The sequence below is a fragment of the Pezoporus wallicus genome, unplaced genomic scaffold (assembly GCF_028554395.1).
Source record: "Pezoporus wallicus isolate ANWC-B61680 ecotype Strahan unplaced genomic scaffold, APGP_CSIRO_Pwel_v1 contig_593, whole genome shotgun sequence".
NCBI classification, from domain to species: domain Eukaryota; kingdom Metazoa; phylum Chordata; class Aves; order Psittaciformes; family Psittacidae; genus Pezoporus; species Pezoporus wallicus.
Window position 1 is genome coordinate 2,566,761 of NW_026642342.1, and position 15,072 is coordinate 2,581,832.

At 36.8% G+C, this 15,072-nt stretch overlaps 1 protein-coding gene across 1 annotated transcript in view; it reads right to left on the reverse strand.

Moving 5' to 3' along the window:
* Positions 1–15,072, reverse strand: part of COL24A1 (collagen type XXIV alpha 1 chain) — a 152,024-nt gene that overhangs the window by 67,500 nt on the left and 69,452 nt on the right. Inside the window, exons 17-22 of the mRNA XM_057428954.1 lie at positions 14,827–14,880; positions 14,691–14,735; positions 14,238–14,291; positions 13,567–13,620; positions 12,419–12,472; positions 4,144–4,197 (exon numbers count right to left, since the gene is read on the reverse strand). Of these exons, the coding sequence (XP_057284937.1) occupies positions 4,144–4,197; positions 12,419–12,472; positions 13,567–13,620; positions 14,238–14,291; positions 14,691–14,735; positions 14,827–14,880 (315 nt within the window). The remainder of the gene's footprint in view (positions 1–4,143; positions 4,198–12,418; positions 12,473–13,566; positions 13,621–14,237; positions 14,292–14,690; positions 14,736–14,826; positions 14,881–15,072) is intronic.

The window sequence follows — 15,072 nt, forward strand, 5'->3', positions numbered from 1 at the left end:
AGGAGAAGATGCAGCAAAATTTCAGTATCTACTGGAAAACTACAGTTGGAAAACTACCAACTTCTAGTGCATAGACTATTCCGAAGCTTTTTTCTTTTGTTGTTTTGAAAAGGAGGTAAGAAAATACTGAAGCTTACAACAGAACAATTCATTTTTTCTGAAGACATAAAGCACACCATCATATTAAGATTAAAGCAGAACCAATATAACTCTTAACAGACCTTTCATTTAGGTAGTCTTTAGCATAACATGTGATGACAACAATGCAATGGAAATGAACTACAAGGTGAATTTAGACTACTAGCTTGTCCAAAACTACTTGTGATTTTAAGCCTCTACTTTTCTGTAAGAATTATAATCTGATTCCCACAGATAAAGCACCTTTTTCTCTGTCAAATCTGAGTTTTCATGACTGCTCACAGTAACATTTCAAAACTTTGTTAAAATGACTTTGCAGCTAGCAGTGTGTCAAAAATCTCGGTCATCCCAATTGCAATGGTAAGTAATTAGGAAAAGCACTTGACTTGGTGTAGGAAAAAAACACCACCTGTATAAACCTATTATAAATGTTCTGTGAGAGCTAGGCTTAACAATATCAGATAAAGCAACAAGAACAAAGAAACTGCCCTTTGGGAGAGATATGATTAGCCTCTGAATAAAGCAAAGGTGGGAAAGTCCCAAGTGTAAGCCTTATCAATTGTTTACTAATGAAGCTGAAGTCTAGACAGAGGTGCAGGCATTGGTCCAGTAACAGTTTACTTAGCATGCCAAATAAAATGGAGCAGAACGTGGAACAGGCAACTTCAAGGTATTGAGTTTCACCAGAGACATCAATCTGTGAAGGACCAGGGTGGACTGCTGCTTAACACACCACTACAAAAGGGAGAGGAGAGCTTTTAGTAGCACTATGTAAGTAATGTGCTTGTGTAGTCAGTCATAAAAATTTTTCATTGACAGCACTGATGTTTCAGTCTAATAGCAAAGCATATGAGGAGATGCAGCTTTCAGTATAATGTAACTGCACAGTGGGAATGATAGCAATACTGCTACTGCACAAAACATTCCACTGCACTTAACTGGAAAAATGTCCAAGACTGTAAAAATAATATTAAGAGCAAATGAAATTTCCATCTTCCCTTTGAGGTTTCAGGCAACAAACAGAAAAGGAAGGTAATCATTAGAAGTGCACCAAAAGGTCTGGAAAAAGCTTGGGGAGTCAGCAAATGGGGGTATCCTGTAATTCACAAATATAACTTCCCAGTTGACCATCCCTTCCAGAACTGGTGAAACTCCTAATAGCCACTTCTATTAAATATGTTATCCAAACAAAAATGAGCAGAGAAATGAAGTTCTCAACTACTTCCATGGTACAAAACACGCTACTGTAAAACTTAGTTGTAGTCAGCATGTTTTGACTCTTTTCCTCTCACTTTTCTGTTACAGAGCATGAGTACTTGCAAGAATAACATAGGAACCAAACTAAATTATTTCAGAACTTCTTAAAAACATTTTTATTCTACTTTTAAATGTGAGTGTGCCTTATTTTTTTAATAAGCAGTGGATCAAGATCAAACACCTTCTAAAACAGTTTCCAAGCCCAGTAATGTGCTGTAGACCAAATTACGCAATGAATCCTTTGAACATTATTTCAGAATGGTCAGATTTGCTGATTACTGCACTAATTTAGGGAAAATTGACAATCCAGAACTTCTTATTGGTATTTAGAGATGGCTGATCACACTCACAGAGCTTGAACTTTCCACCAAGAGGCTGAACTTCTCCCACACCAGCTGCTAAAAAATAAAGCTTACCCAGCCTTCTTGGCTTTTAAAATGGTATTGCTTCTGAGATAGCATAAACAAATCATGAGGGAAAGAGCAGCACAGTGAGAAGAGTGTTCCAAAAATAAAAGCTGGAGGAAATCTTTTATAACTGCAGTCAACATAAGACAGCTGGGAATCCCAAAAGCCCAAACATTTCCAGTGTTCTGCAGCACTTCTCCCTTGGTACGAGGAGCAGCGTAAGAATTTTTCCAGTTTGCTAATTTTCCCCCTCAAATGTAAGCCATCATTTCTCCTTGATCAGAGCAGGATGTTTAAGCTTTTTGACAGTACAGAGTCTTAAACTTTGTAGGCTACCTTTTAGTATTTTTGCTGTAATCTGCAAAAAGGCAATAGATCAGTAATTTATGTATTAAACATCAATCCAATTCCATCAAAATCATCTAATTTAACACTTGGGATATCATGTGCAATATTATCTCAGTGAAGAAACGGCAGCAGGGATTAGATCTCAACTACATCATTATCTATCAGCTTGGAGGATTAAGTATCATCTGTAGTTCAAGAACTGTTGTATTTCTCTTCTCCTGTTTCCTCTAGACCCTAGACACAGTCTTGCATCAAAAGTTTCTTTAAGTGCCCTGGTAATTTGGAAATGCAGGAGCAACTGCCACTGCAATGGTTAGATAAAATTCATTCACATAAGGCTACTAATATTATACATACATACACACAAACAAGTTAGCAAAACAATAAATCAGAACTGAAAAAAAGACCATACCTCTCTCTGGAAATGTATTTTAACTTCTCACCAGTTTGCCACATCAGATAATAATTTCTCAGCCTTCCTAGTAAATGCATGTATGTGCTATTCTGGGACAAGGCTCTTAACACAGTTGAAGGATATGAGATGCAGAATGGCTTTGGCAACTGGATTATTTGAAATGTTCTCAAGAATTACTAACTTTGGCATGGAGGCATTGTTACAATCTTCAAGGAACAAATAAGACTATCTTTAAACTATTTACTGCTCCCTGTCCTATGCTTTCTTGAGTAGGCTGCCACTGAATTTCATAACTCTGTTGATGGGAACACTTCTAATTTCCATCTCTATTTATGGACAACTTGCATGTTTTGACTTTGAACTAATGATATTGTTGGTCTTGCACAGTTCTTTTGCTTCACCAATTTCTGTCCTCTGGCCTACAAAGCTCAAAAAGTCCCTTCATTTGGTAGGATAAATAAACAGCCTCTCAGAATACAGTCATTCAAGTATCCTTTTCTCCAACTAGTCCCACCTGATTGAGTTCTTCTGGAACACAAATGCCCAGTACTGTGTGTACTACTTAGATAAAGTCTTCTCATGCTTCGTGCAGTGGCACCTTGCCTCACATGTTCTAGAATTTCACTTAATTTGTAACTGCCTTATTGTGCTCTTATTTCAGAGAGAATTGGCAGTGCCCTTCTTGCCAGGTACAAAGTGCTAAGTTTACACTAGCATTTATTACTTTTATCCCTACATGTATCAGTCTGAAGTAACAAGTGGGGTGAATTAATACAAAGTGCAGTTTTTAAGATCATCTGAAGATGTTCAACTCTGTTTCATATACAAATTTCATTCCATCATACTTGTGCCTACAAGAACAGCCCCAAGGCTGCTGAGTGAAGAATTTAATTGGTGCTTGTCTTTCAACAATTAGCCCATCTTTAGACATCTTTAAACCATCTCCCTCTGGGTTAACTTCTGACCCACCTGCACTTTTGTGCTAGTCTCTACTTTTCCCATTCTAAACAAAAAATACCATCATGTGCTTTTATCCAAAGCTTCATTGAAAACTCTAGATATGTGAATCATTGACCAAGATTGGTCTAAATTTTAGTCTATTAAAGAGAAGAGGCTAAAATAATCTGGCACAGTCATTTTTTGGTAGATAGTTTTATCCATTATTATTGTTATTTAATGTGGTAGGTGAATTTTACCTGTTTTTCCATATTTTTAGTTACTATTTCTTTCAAACTCTGTTTTAAAAAAATTTGTATGACTCAAGTGAGACTACAGAGATCTGCATTTGGCATGCATTTTACTTAAACATAGGTGCTACTTTCCAACTGCATAGCATTTTCACCAAATGACCTTACACTTAACTGGCCATTACATGCTTCCACCTAACAAAGGATAATTTTACCCCCGTAACAGCATTAAACATCAGATTAACTTCCTCATATAAACACCTGAGCCAAAGTATTTGTATTTTGACAGTAAGATTAGCTTCTCAAAAAGCCAGTGTCCGTCTCTCAGAGCTTTTCCTCAGAAATTCATACTGTTTATTGTTAATATAAATAAGTTTTCAAATAACCTTACCTTAGGACCTTCAGGGCCATTTAATCCAGGTACACCAATATCTCCTGGAAAACCCTAAAGTAATCATACATACAAATGATTTCTAGAGTAAGAACATTTCCAATATACTTGTTTTGATCCTGTTAATTCATTTCACAAACCTGAATCACAAAAAAAAAAAAGAGAAATAAATTTGTTCTACCACCCCCAAAATGTCAAAATCTATTAAGTTTCCTTGAAAGGACTTGGATGAATGACAGATTTTTAGGGAGCTTTCATTAAACTCAATTTAGCAGATGTCAGTGTGGGTTTCACTTCTCTTAGCATAAGACTTTTTATGCATTAAGTAACTTGTGAAATTAAACTATTAGATTGGTCTTGATGTACAAGAAACCTACACACAGAGCAGTAAGCACCAGGTCCTGTACTCATACACTCAAGTGTGTTTTAAAAAAAGCTTAGAGAGCAACTGAAAGCCTTTAATCCTTGGCTGCACTTTAAGGACAAGATCAGTGCACAATTAAGAAAAGGGTAGAAAGCTTTTTGCCTCTAAATCAGCAGGTACTAATCCAGGTCTGGCTGGCAGTAACTGAAGATCACCACCTTGTAGCATTTATTTAGAATAAGCCTTTGTTAAATAGTGCACGGTATAGGTCCAGCTGCTGAAACAGCAAATACGCAAAGAAAATGAATCAACTAAGATTATGATCCCGAGCCATCAGGCCAGTAGGCACCAACAGGGACACTGTGAGGATGCTTCTATGTCAGAGGAATCCAGTGTTACAACGAGATTGCTTTTTAAGGAAAAAGTGTATTTTAAGGAAACAAAAATGATGCAGCTAACCCTTATGCAATACAGTAGTGAGTTAAATTTCATAAACTTTCGGTGAAGAAATGTAATCTTTTTATTTGTAGGCTAAAGGAAGCATTGGTAAATGACTCTTTAGTTAGCACAGGGCTCAGTCACCTGCCAAGACAGTATCTGATTTTGTTATTTTTATAAACTTTTAAATGTCATTAAATCTTGCTTATCTGAAAATAGACTGCCACTGAAAAGTTCTTCCTTTGACTAAAATATTTATTACTACATTTCTGCACATCCGTCATCTAACACTGGTAAAAACAAGCTTCCTTCTTCCTTAACAGAAAATGTTTGTAAATGAAAAATTATAAGCATCATTCTTTGCATGCATACTTTTCCAATAATGGAAGTGAAAGCATCTTACAAGTTCAGAACAATTTAAAGAACATCTCATAAAGAACTTCCAGCGTGAAATTCTCTCTGGCACCCTTCCAAAAGTGCAGGCTAATACATGTCATCCTTAAAGCTTCAAAAGTCATTTTTCAGGTTCTCTAAGCAGGAAAAAGGTATTAATAAAAAGAAAAAAGCCTCATTGTGGATCACAGTTAACCATACACTTCTTCAAGAACAGCTGAGCTTCAAATACAGGCAATAATAATTTATAATGACTATTCATAATTACCCGACATGAATCACAAAAAACTTTACCAAAAAGGTAAAGAGAAATCCAACTAAAGCAAGAAGTTTAGAAAAGAACATTACCTCACCCTCAACTACCACATCATAATAAAATTTAAGAAGTATTTAGGCTATGACTGTTTTTACTTGTAGGGCTTTCTTCTGTTTGCTTTCTATAACCTGTTCTTAACAGGATGAAGAGACTTCCAAGCAGAGATTTTGATGGTGTGCAAATATTTTAGGTGTTATTTAATGTAGTATATATTAAATATATACACTAAATATAATATATTAAATAAATATTATATATATAAATAATTACATATTAAATTAAAAAATAAATGAATAAACAATACTGAAAGAAAAAACAGCAGACAAAAGCCAAACAAACCCAAACCCCTCCAAACCCCCAAGACTCAGCACTTGAATGTTAATAAGTACTAAAGCAAAAAAAGAGTAAAAAACAACTCACCTGAGTTTTCAGAATAAGCAGAACCACCATAACAGCATTTCACAAAACACGGCGGTGGTAATTTCTTTTTGCCATTAAGCTAACTAGTAGAGCTGTGCAACAGCTCAGCACTCCTCTAGGTGGCACAGAGCATACTAGTCGCATGCGCCCAAGTCCGATAACTAGTCTGACACTTAAAAGTACTCGCTTTTATCAGCTTTCATTTATATACAGTTCATAAGGGGATTTTTTAAATCTTGACCACACTTATCCACTGAAATACACTTCAAAGTTGGGAAAATTCTTTGGAAGTTGCTAAAACCCATCTTTTCTTAAATTTATTTACCAAACTTAGGTAGGTACCAAGGGTTGGGTTGTTCCATACATCTGTAAATCTCTAACTTTCTAATGTGTGAAGATGTGCTAAATGCTTACCCAGAGACATTTCCCTTATGGCAATAAACATTCCAGAACACAATCTGTCAAGAAAAATGTCTATTTATATGTCTTATAATTCTTATACTATTATGAGGAAAGATGTCTACTTTATTTGCAGAATTACTTCTAGAAGTAATTCAGTAATAATTCCCCCATCCCTGGCAGTGTTCAAGGCCAGGTTGGATGGGGCTTGGACCAACCTGGTCTACTGGAAAATGTTCCTGCCTATGGCAGGGGGTTGGAACTAGGTGAGCTTTAAAATCCTTTGCAACCAAAACCATTCCATGATTTTATTAACTATGAAATACAAGCATTGACAAGGACTATCACAGTTAGAACAAACATGACCTTTGGAAACCTTTCCATATCAGGCAAAGTGTTAGGATGGAGAGGGCTACTGGCCTGAGAGCAGTATTATCAATTTATTCAGAACTTTAAAACCTTCATATTTTTTGTCTTTGCTGTTAAGTAGGATTTAATCTTTTATTCTGAAGCATTACCACAGAGAAAATGCAGATGCTATGGCAATATTAAAACACTATTTCCAAGTGTTGAAATGAATAATCACATGAATGATCCATGAGAAAACGGTAATAATCCAGGACACAGTCACTTAATTCCAGAAAAATGAATGAACCAGAAAGAAGTTCTTAAACACTTCAGCAATGGTGTTTGCCATTCAGATACCAAGTAGTGAAGTCATATACATATCTACCTCTATCTGAATTTGCCAAGAGTTATTCAGCTTCCTGTGAAGCTACTCCAGATTAAAATTCATTATTCTTCCGTAAGTGAAAGGCCAGGAGACCAATGTATAGTTTCCAGCGGCAAAGTAATTTTCAGCAGTCGCTATCTGGAACCAAGCATCACTCAACATTATGACTACTATTAAGGGAATGCAAAGTGTAGATTCCTATCTTCCCAACAGCCAGAAGCCTGGCAGCTGGTAGTTACAAATAATTTTCCAACTTGTGCTGCAGATGTGGCCTTTTGCCAGCAAAGCACTTTAGAGTTTACTCTGTCTAATAAAACTAGAGGTTAGTGCCACAAAAAAGGGACATACTAGCTATCTCAATACAGATGCGCTTTGAGCTTGCTGTAAAAGTGTTGCTTTTTGAACTGAATGCATTTAAATCTAAATTTAACATATTTATTGCTCTCATTTACCTATATAATCTTTAACAAAAAAAATGCAGAGATGATGAGACTGTTAATATGTCAGGGCATGACTTTTTTGTCAGTGCCTCAGAGATGATGCATTTGCAAAAGCTGCTGCTTTCCTTCTGTTTGTTTTCCTGTGTGACTGCTAACAAGGAAGCAGAGTATCAGAAATGTTTGGAAATTATACTCCATTTCCACTACAAATCCTCTTATATTTGCAGAATCCCACTCAGTCCAAGCTGTTTCCACATGACATTTTCCAGCATTGTTATTTGCCACCAACCCTCCTGCCCTTTAGCTCCTCAGCAGCCCTCAATGAGATCAGGACATGGGCGCTGGTGGAAAGGTACCACAGAGCAAAAACGGCTCCACAGACTGTGATAGTGCCTTCAGTTGCCAAGTTTCCCTGCTCAAATATTATTTCATTCAATCACATGCCGTGTTTCACTGGAATGAGAATTTAAAACGAATTTTCAGAAGCAATACTGACTGGATGCAGCCAATGAACTTCAAAGATGACTTATTAAGTGCTTTATTACTAATTCCTACCAACTTATAAAAGGAAGATTCCTGCATAAAACTGTAAATCTCTCTAAACTGAGAAAACAAGCTGTGATTTTGTATTCTCAAATAAGTGTCCATTCTTCTGAAAGCTCATGCTACACAGAGAATTCAATTAATCTATTTTCTTCTCTACACCATTTTAGAAATGTCAGTATTCACGCAGTGACAGGACTTTGCTCTTTGCCATCTGTACAAGTGCATGACAATTCAACAATGTGCCAAGTACAGTGGAAAACAGTAAGGAAAAAAAGAAAGATTTGAAATGAGCTTTATTCTGTGTGCGCCAATTTAGCCAAAGTTTAATGCCAGCATTTGTAAAGGGTAAAGACAAAACTTCAATTTTTTTTTTTGGTACAAAACTTCAATTCTGATTTTGGAGAGGGCGGAAGAAGGAATCTAACAGTACAAATTACAACTGTACAATTGTAATTTATCAGAGAACATTAAAATCATGGATTACAGCATACAATACAGGAAAGCTTTGCAATTTACTGCTACTGTCAGTGAAGTGATGCCGATATTGCTTTGTGCTTTTGTCTAACAGCACATTAGACAAATCTGGCAGATCTGTTCAGCCACGCTTGCTGAAACACTAGTGACTGATTTTCTTGTGAGAGACTTGAAGTCACCAGTTTCCCAAATGTGATGCATCATGCTATAAAGCTTTCTATTGCATCTACATATTACATGAAACAGGCATTAGAATGATTGTATTTATAAAAGTAGTATCTACTTTACAGTGTGAACAAGTGGCTGGTGATTCACCTGATGGATCAGCACAGCAGCACCAGCCACCAACAAGCATTTTAAGGACCAAGTCTTGAAGCATTCTAAAAAACTACAGTGGAAAAAATTTAAGAGCTTTGGTAAGAACTTCAGTGTAGACCCACTCCAAGAATCAGACAGGATTTCCAGAGGGAGCTTGGCATCAAGTTTTCCTAACTTTAAACCTTAAAAAAGAGACTGGTAACTAAGAGTTATATAATCCTTGTGCAAGATTAACTGAGCTCTCTTGCAGGAGGATTATTTCACTTTACATTGCTTCTATGCTGCTAACAACTGCCTGCCCATACAGATCAGGCCACATCAAGACTTAGGCCAGACTAAAAAAGTAAGGCAGAGATTCCAATTTATTTGCAAGACTACCGTTTCTTCTAAGATCAACACCAAAACCCAAGAGCCAAACACAGTGCAAGTGTTAAAAAACAAACAAAAGCCATTTAAATATAAGCTGGCCTTATTCTAAGCAGATTCAGAACATTAGGAGTTAAATGATGCCATGGTAAAGCAACACAAATCAAGTTTTGTTTATCTGCATGCCACTTCTTTTGTAGTGAAGTCTCACACAGCTCTGCCTGAAAAAGAAAATCTCCAAAATGACAAAGTCTGTGAAAAGTACCTATGAAGGTCTGTACAAACAGGCTAGGACCTAAAAGGCACAGACTGCACTATCATAATCACTGAAGAAAATATGAACAAGCACTGCTCAACATTATTAAAAAGTTATGGTAAATTGCCTATTTCTGCAAAATTAATACAGATTTCTGAAGACAGAAAAAAAATAATCAGAAAGACACAGGCATGGCAAATAAAATTTATGAAAGGACCAGTAAAGAATCTCTGCAAAGCCAAGCAGAAAAGTATGAGCAATTCTACAAGAACAGTTCTTCAGATGTATGCCAAAACATGCAACTACTTCAGCTGTAATTGTCTTTATTTCTATATTTTCTTCAAGTCATTTGCACACAAGTTATTCCTGCAATATTGAAAGAGAAAGCTATGTTACCACTGCACTCATGGCATTGTTTGCACAACCTCAGAACATCATGCGATGAAGAGAAAACATGCATTTAAAAAAATGAACAGCTCAAAGTCAGTGATTCACTTACAAAATATGTGCCTTTTTGATTATTTAACTATTATTTAAATGCCTCCTTTTCCTTTGTAATCCTATTGCCATGAGCATGAAACATACCAGCTGAATCCCATATGAGTACCTTCCTGAAAGAATAAGCTAAAGACCTCAGATCAAAATACTGCACAGATGAAAAAAGTTCTATTGAAGATAATGACTAATGCTCCCTCTGCTCCAGACGAAACCTATCAGAGCACATCTGAAGGCAAATCTGAAGGAAACTATCACCTTCATTCTTGAGGGACAAATAAATGCGATTCGCAGAGCAAAATTTAACTATAAAATATTTTGAGTACATGTGGAAGCCTGTTAAAACCTTGTCTAATTTCATTCACGTTAACAATAAGTATTACACACTTCATCATACTCAGCGAGCACAGGCATTGTGGGTTCAAACAGTCAGACAAGCTCACAAAATCTAAAATCCTGAGCTACAGAAGGAGGCAGCTGTGGGCAGCATGCACAGGCTTTGTGCTTTTTTCATTCTGACTCAAAGGCACAAAAATACTCTCTCCTCATTGACTAAAAACATATTGGCTTATTCTGAAAATACCATCTTGTGTTGCTACAACATCTTTCCCAGTAGTTTTTTTCTCAATGAGGGCTCATCTTCAATAGGAAAGTGTGTTCTTTAGGATTGAGATGAGCTGTAACAAAGGAATAAAACCCAGTAATCTGTTCTTGTCCTGGGTTCAGCAGCAGCAGTCAATTTTTCTCCTTCTTGGCAGCTGGTGCAGTGCTGTGTTTTTGACTTTTGGCCTGGGAATGGTGCTGATAGCACTGATGTTCTTAGTTACTGCTCAAATGTTTGGTCTGGCCAAGGCCTTTTGAGCCTCATGCGCTGCCAGGGAGGAAGGGAAGCCAGGAGGAAGCAGAGACAGGACACCTGACCTAAACTGACCAAAGAGGTATTCCATACCACAGCATGTCATGCCCAGGATGTAACTGAGAGTTACCGGGAAGGACTGGGGGACTGCGGGGTTGGAAGAGGTATTGGTCAGTGCTTGGTCTGGTGGGGTAGGGCGAGTTATCGGTCAGCTGGTGCTGAGGTGGTGTAACCTCTTCCCTTGTTATTTCCTTTATCATTATTATTGGTGGCAGCAGTAGTGATTTGTGTTATACCTTAGTTACTAAACTGTTCTTATCTCAACCCATGGGAGTTGCATTCTTTTCGATTCCCCTCTCCGTCCATCTGGGAATAGGGGGAGGGCAAGAAGGGGGGGAGTGAGTGAACGAGTTGTGTGGCTGGTTTTAAACCACGACAGTTCTTTAAAGATCAAAGACTCAAAAAGGTGCTCCTACTTAAAAGTAGAGATATAGAGCCTTGGTTTGAGAAGACATACTCTCAGAGTTATTGTATATCTTATAATGTCAGAACAATCATCATCGCTAATATATCTCTTCGAGATATATGTAAAATAATAATAATAATAAAATCAAAACAAAATCCCCACCAAAAATCCACAATCCCCAAACAAAGCAAACAACCCGAACCAAAACAACAACCAAATCACACACACATAACAAAAAAACCCAAGAAAAACAAATGACAACAAACCAAAATCAAGGTAGCCCGCCAAACCATCCTTTGGAAGAGGCTGATTAAAAAGACAAATCTGACTTTTTGCTTTCATGTCTCCAGCAAATACATGCACGTCTGCATGTGCATATGTCTTTCCTGTATAGTCCACAGCATTTTTTCCAATAGCCCATAGTATAAATGCCAAAAAGCACCGAAACTGAACAATGTAGAGACTGAGTTTCTGTGCAGACTTCTATAGTACTGTACAGTTCTTAGGAAACTGCATTGCTAGATTCAAGTACTTGGCAATGCTTCCTACGTAATTAGTGTTTATTCTTTGCATTCCTTGCAAATACAGTTATTTTCTAAGAGATAAATATATGACCCAGCTTGGAAAATCCCATCTGTAAACATGCTGTAGAATTCATGAATGGAAATGTGGCCGAGAAATCACATGAGCCTCGTTCAAGGTGTAATCCACAATCCACAACACCTTTATTCAAAAGACAGCAACACCTAATCATATAGGCAAATAAGGAACGACTTTGTAATCAAAGAATCTGTATATTAATATTTTACATTAAAAATTATGAGCTAGAATCTTTTGTACTTTATGGAGGAGAATTCATTGGTTATGACTGAATAAAAAGTATTTTCTAATTCAACTAAGATAACAATCTTTTGTAAAGAAAACCCTTTTACCTCTGACTTTTGTAATTTAGAACAAAATGACATTTAATTTACCTCTATCAAGCAGTTTCTTACCTCAGGTCCTGGAGGACCCAATGGCCCCTGGGATCCAGGATCTCCAATTTTCCCCTTGAAAAAATCCAAACAGTTGGAATTTTGGTGATAATTATTTTTTTCAACAACAGATTGTTATGAAAATTTTAAAAACATCTATCAGAAAGAAAGCCAGCAAGTGTTGAGACGACTTTTCCACTTAAGAGGAGGTCACAACTTAGCTTTAGACAAATAAATTGGGAGCTTTGGGATGGTCCAAGCAGTCATATAAAACTGCCTTTAAATATACAGCTGTTTTCAGAATAAAATTACATATTATTTAAGTCCAGAAAGCAACTGTTACAGGTATCGGTTTACATACCCACCTACATGGTTTAAGTATCCAATCATGGCCAAAGAAATGGCAGGTTTGGGATTAAGAATAGCAAAATTAGAACCTGTCCAGGTTATAGTGACTCCATTATATATAAATACTGACAAGCCAAAAAACTGACCAAAATAATTCTCTAAATTATCTGCTTTTCCAGTTTGCTGCTGCCATAACTGAGTGCTCCTTGAGCAAAATTAAAGCCTGACCTTGCAAATATGTTTAAAATTTTAAATGTAAATGATTTTCTTGTAAATGCATTCTGCAAAGTTAAACATTATATTACTTGCAGGACTGAGGTCTCATATTTTAATTTAACACAGGTCAAGAAGTTGGGCACATTCAGTTTGCACTTAAAATCCACAACTGTTAAAGAAGAGGCTAATCCACATGCTTATCTTCAAATGAAAATGCTTATTTAAAGGCAAAAGGGCTGAGTTTTTCCACCTAAACCTAAGCAAAATTGTGTGAGTTTTTTTGCAGGATTAGTGTTGGTATTATAAATTCTCTGGGACAAAAAGTATTTTTTAAATTGAGTTTAAGTGTCTATGACATTCATGAAGTCTTAGTAGGTTTATCAGATAGTGGCTTGACTGTGCATAAGAAAATTGAGACTGGAGTGATTAATTTCTTAACAGCATTAAACATTGGCTGCTTCTAATTATACACCAAAAAGAGGCAGGTAGCTGTGGCAGCGTCTAGAGGGATTACATGCCGTGTGGGTATAAGATACAAAGAAGTATCAAATATAACAACAAAATATAGTCATATATCAAGAACAAAAATTGATGTGCAAACTTACTGGGGGTCCTGCCTTTCCTCTGATCCCTGGGGGTCCTGGTAAACCAAGAGCACCCTGAAAATAGAAAGCTATTAAAGACACATGAAAATGTATTGCTACATTATTTTGGAAATAAAAGATTGCTACACCTTGCCACCTGAAACAGACTTTGAAATAATTATGTGGGATAAGAAATGCTTTCTAACATTCAACTCCCATCAAAAGAGTTCTCACAGGATGTGCTATTTCAGTGACTTCTGATGTACTAGCCAAAGATGAAAAAAGATATTTATACGAGTTTCACGATATGAAGGAGCATGCCAGACCACATGCTGCTGCTAACCACAGCTGGTCCAGGTGAGCTGCAGAAGGGAAAAATATCTGTTACAACAGTTTGTTAGCAGGTTTCAGAACATACCATAATTCTTTTCTTGTTTGATGCATCTCTGAGCACAGGGATAAGCTGCCTGAATTCTGCCCATACCCTTTACTTGTCTTTGTTCACTGCCTTCCATAGCCAAGTTTTAATTAGCAAAACATTTCTTAAGAGATATTAATTCAGTGGTATCCAGTAACTTTTACTAGTGCATTCTGCTTTTATGCAACTCACCTGTTGCATTTTAAGAGACTCAGAAGCCTGACAAAGGTGCTGAAATTGGACAATTTTATAAAACAATGCAATTATAAATTACCTTGTCTCCTGGGTACCCCTGGTCTCCTGGCTCTCCTGAAAGGCCATGTTCACCCTAAATAACATATTATTTTATACATACACATGTATGCGGCTTAAAATGTGGTAGTTATCAGAACTAGAGAATGAGAAAGACTAATTCAATGTTTACTATTTAAAAGTAATGCATATCTTTGGATAACAATGCAAGATGTTCCATTGAAGCACCCCCTCCAGGAAACCCTATAGACACAGCACTGGGTATTGTTATGCCCAGTAGTAAGTGCTCTGTCCAGAAGTAAGTTTGACTAAAGTACCAGATCATGAGACTGAAGTAGTTTCAAAAAACAATAATTAGATGAGAAATCTAAAGGAAAAGGGAAGACTTTGTCAAATACATTATTTTGCTCAAGATTTAATGAAAGTAGTCTGAAAGAATTATACTTCTCTAGGATAATGGAAATATTTAAATCACCTTATCACCTTTCATTCCAGGCTGTCCCACACTCCCTGGGAGACCCTATTAAAAGGAAGAAAACAAAAATCCAATGCTTGTCCATAATTTAGAAAGCAGAATAGCCATCAGGCTCTGCGATTGTTTAGCACCATACCATGGGCCCTGGAATTCCTGATGGTCCACTTGGTCCTGCTGGCCCAATGCCTCCCTATGAGACAGCAAAAAAAGTGACGACATTAAACATTTGATGAAATGGAGTAACTTGAAGACTGGTAACAAAATGTGACACTTTCTGCACCTCAGACAGAAACCAAAATCATGTGCAGGCTAATTTCTCCGGGAAAAAAGTAGCTATATTATAAGCATTCTACCTTTACAGTCCCCAACTATATCAGCAGAA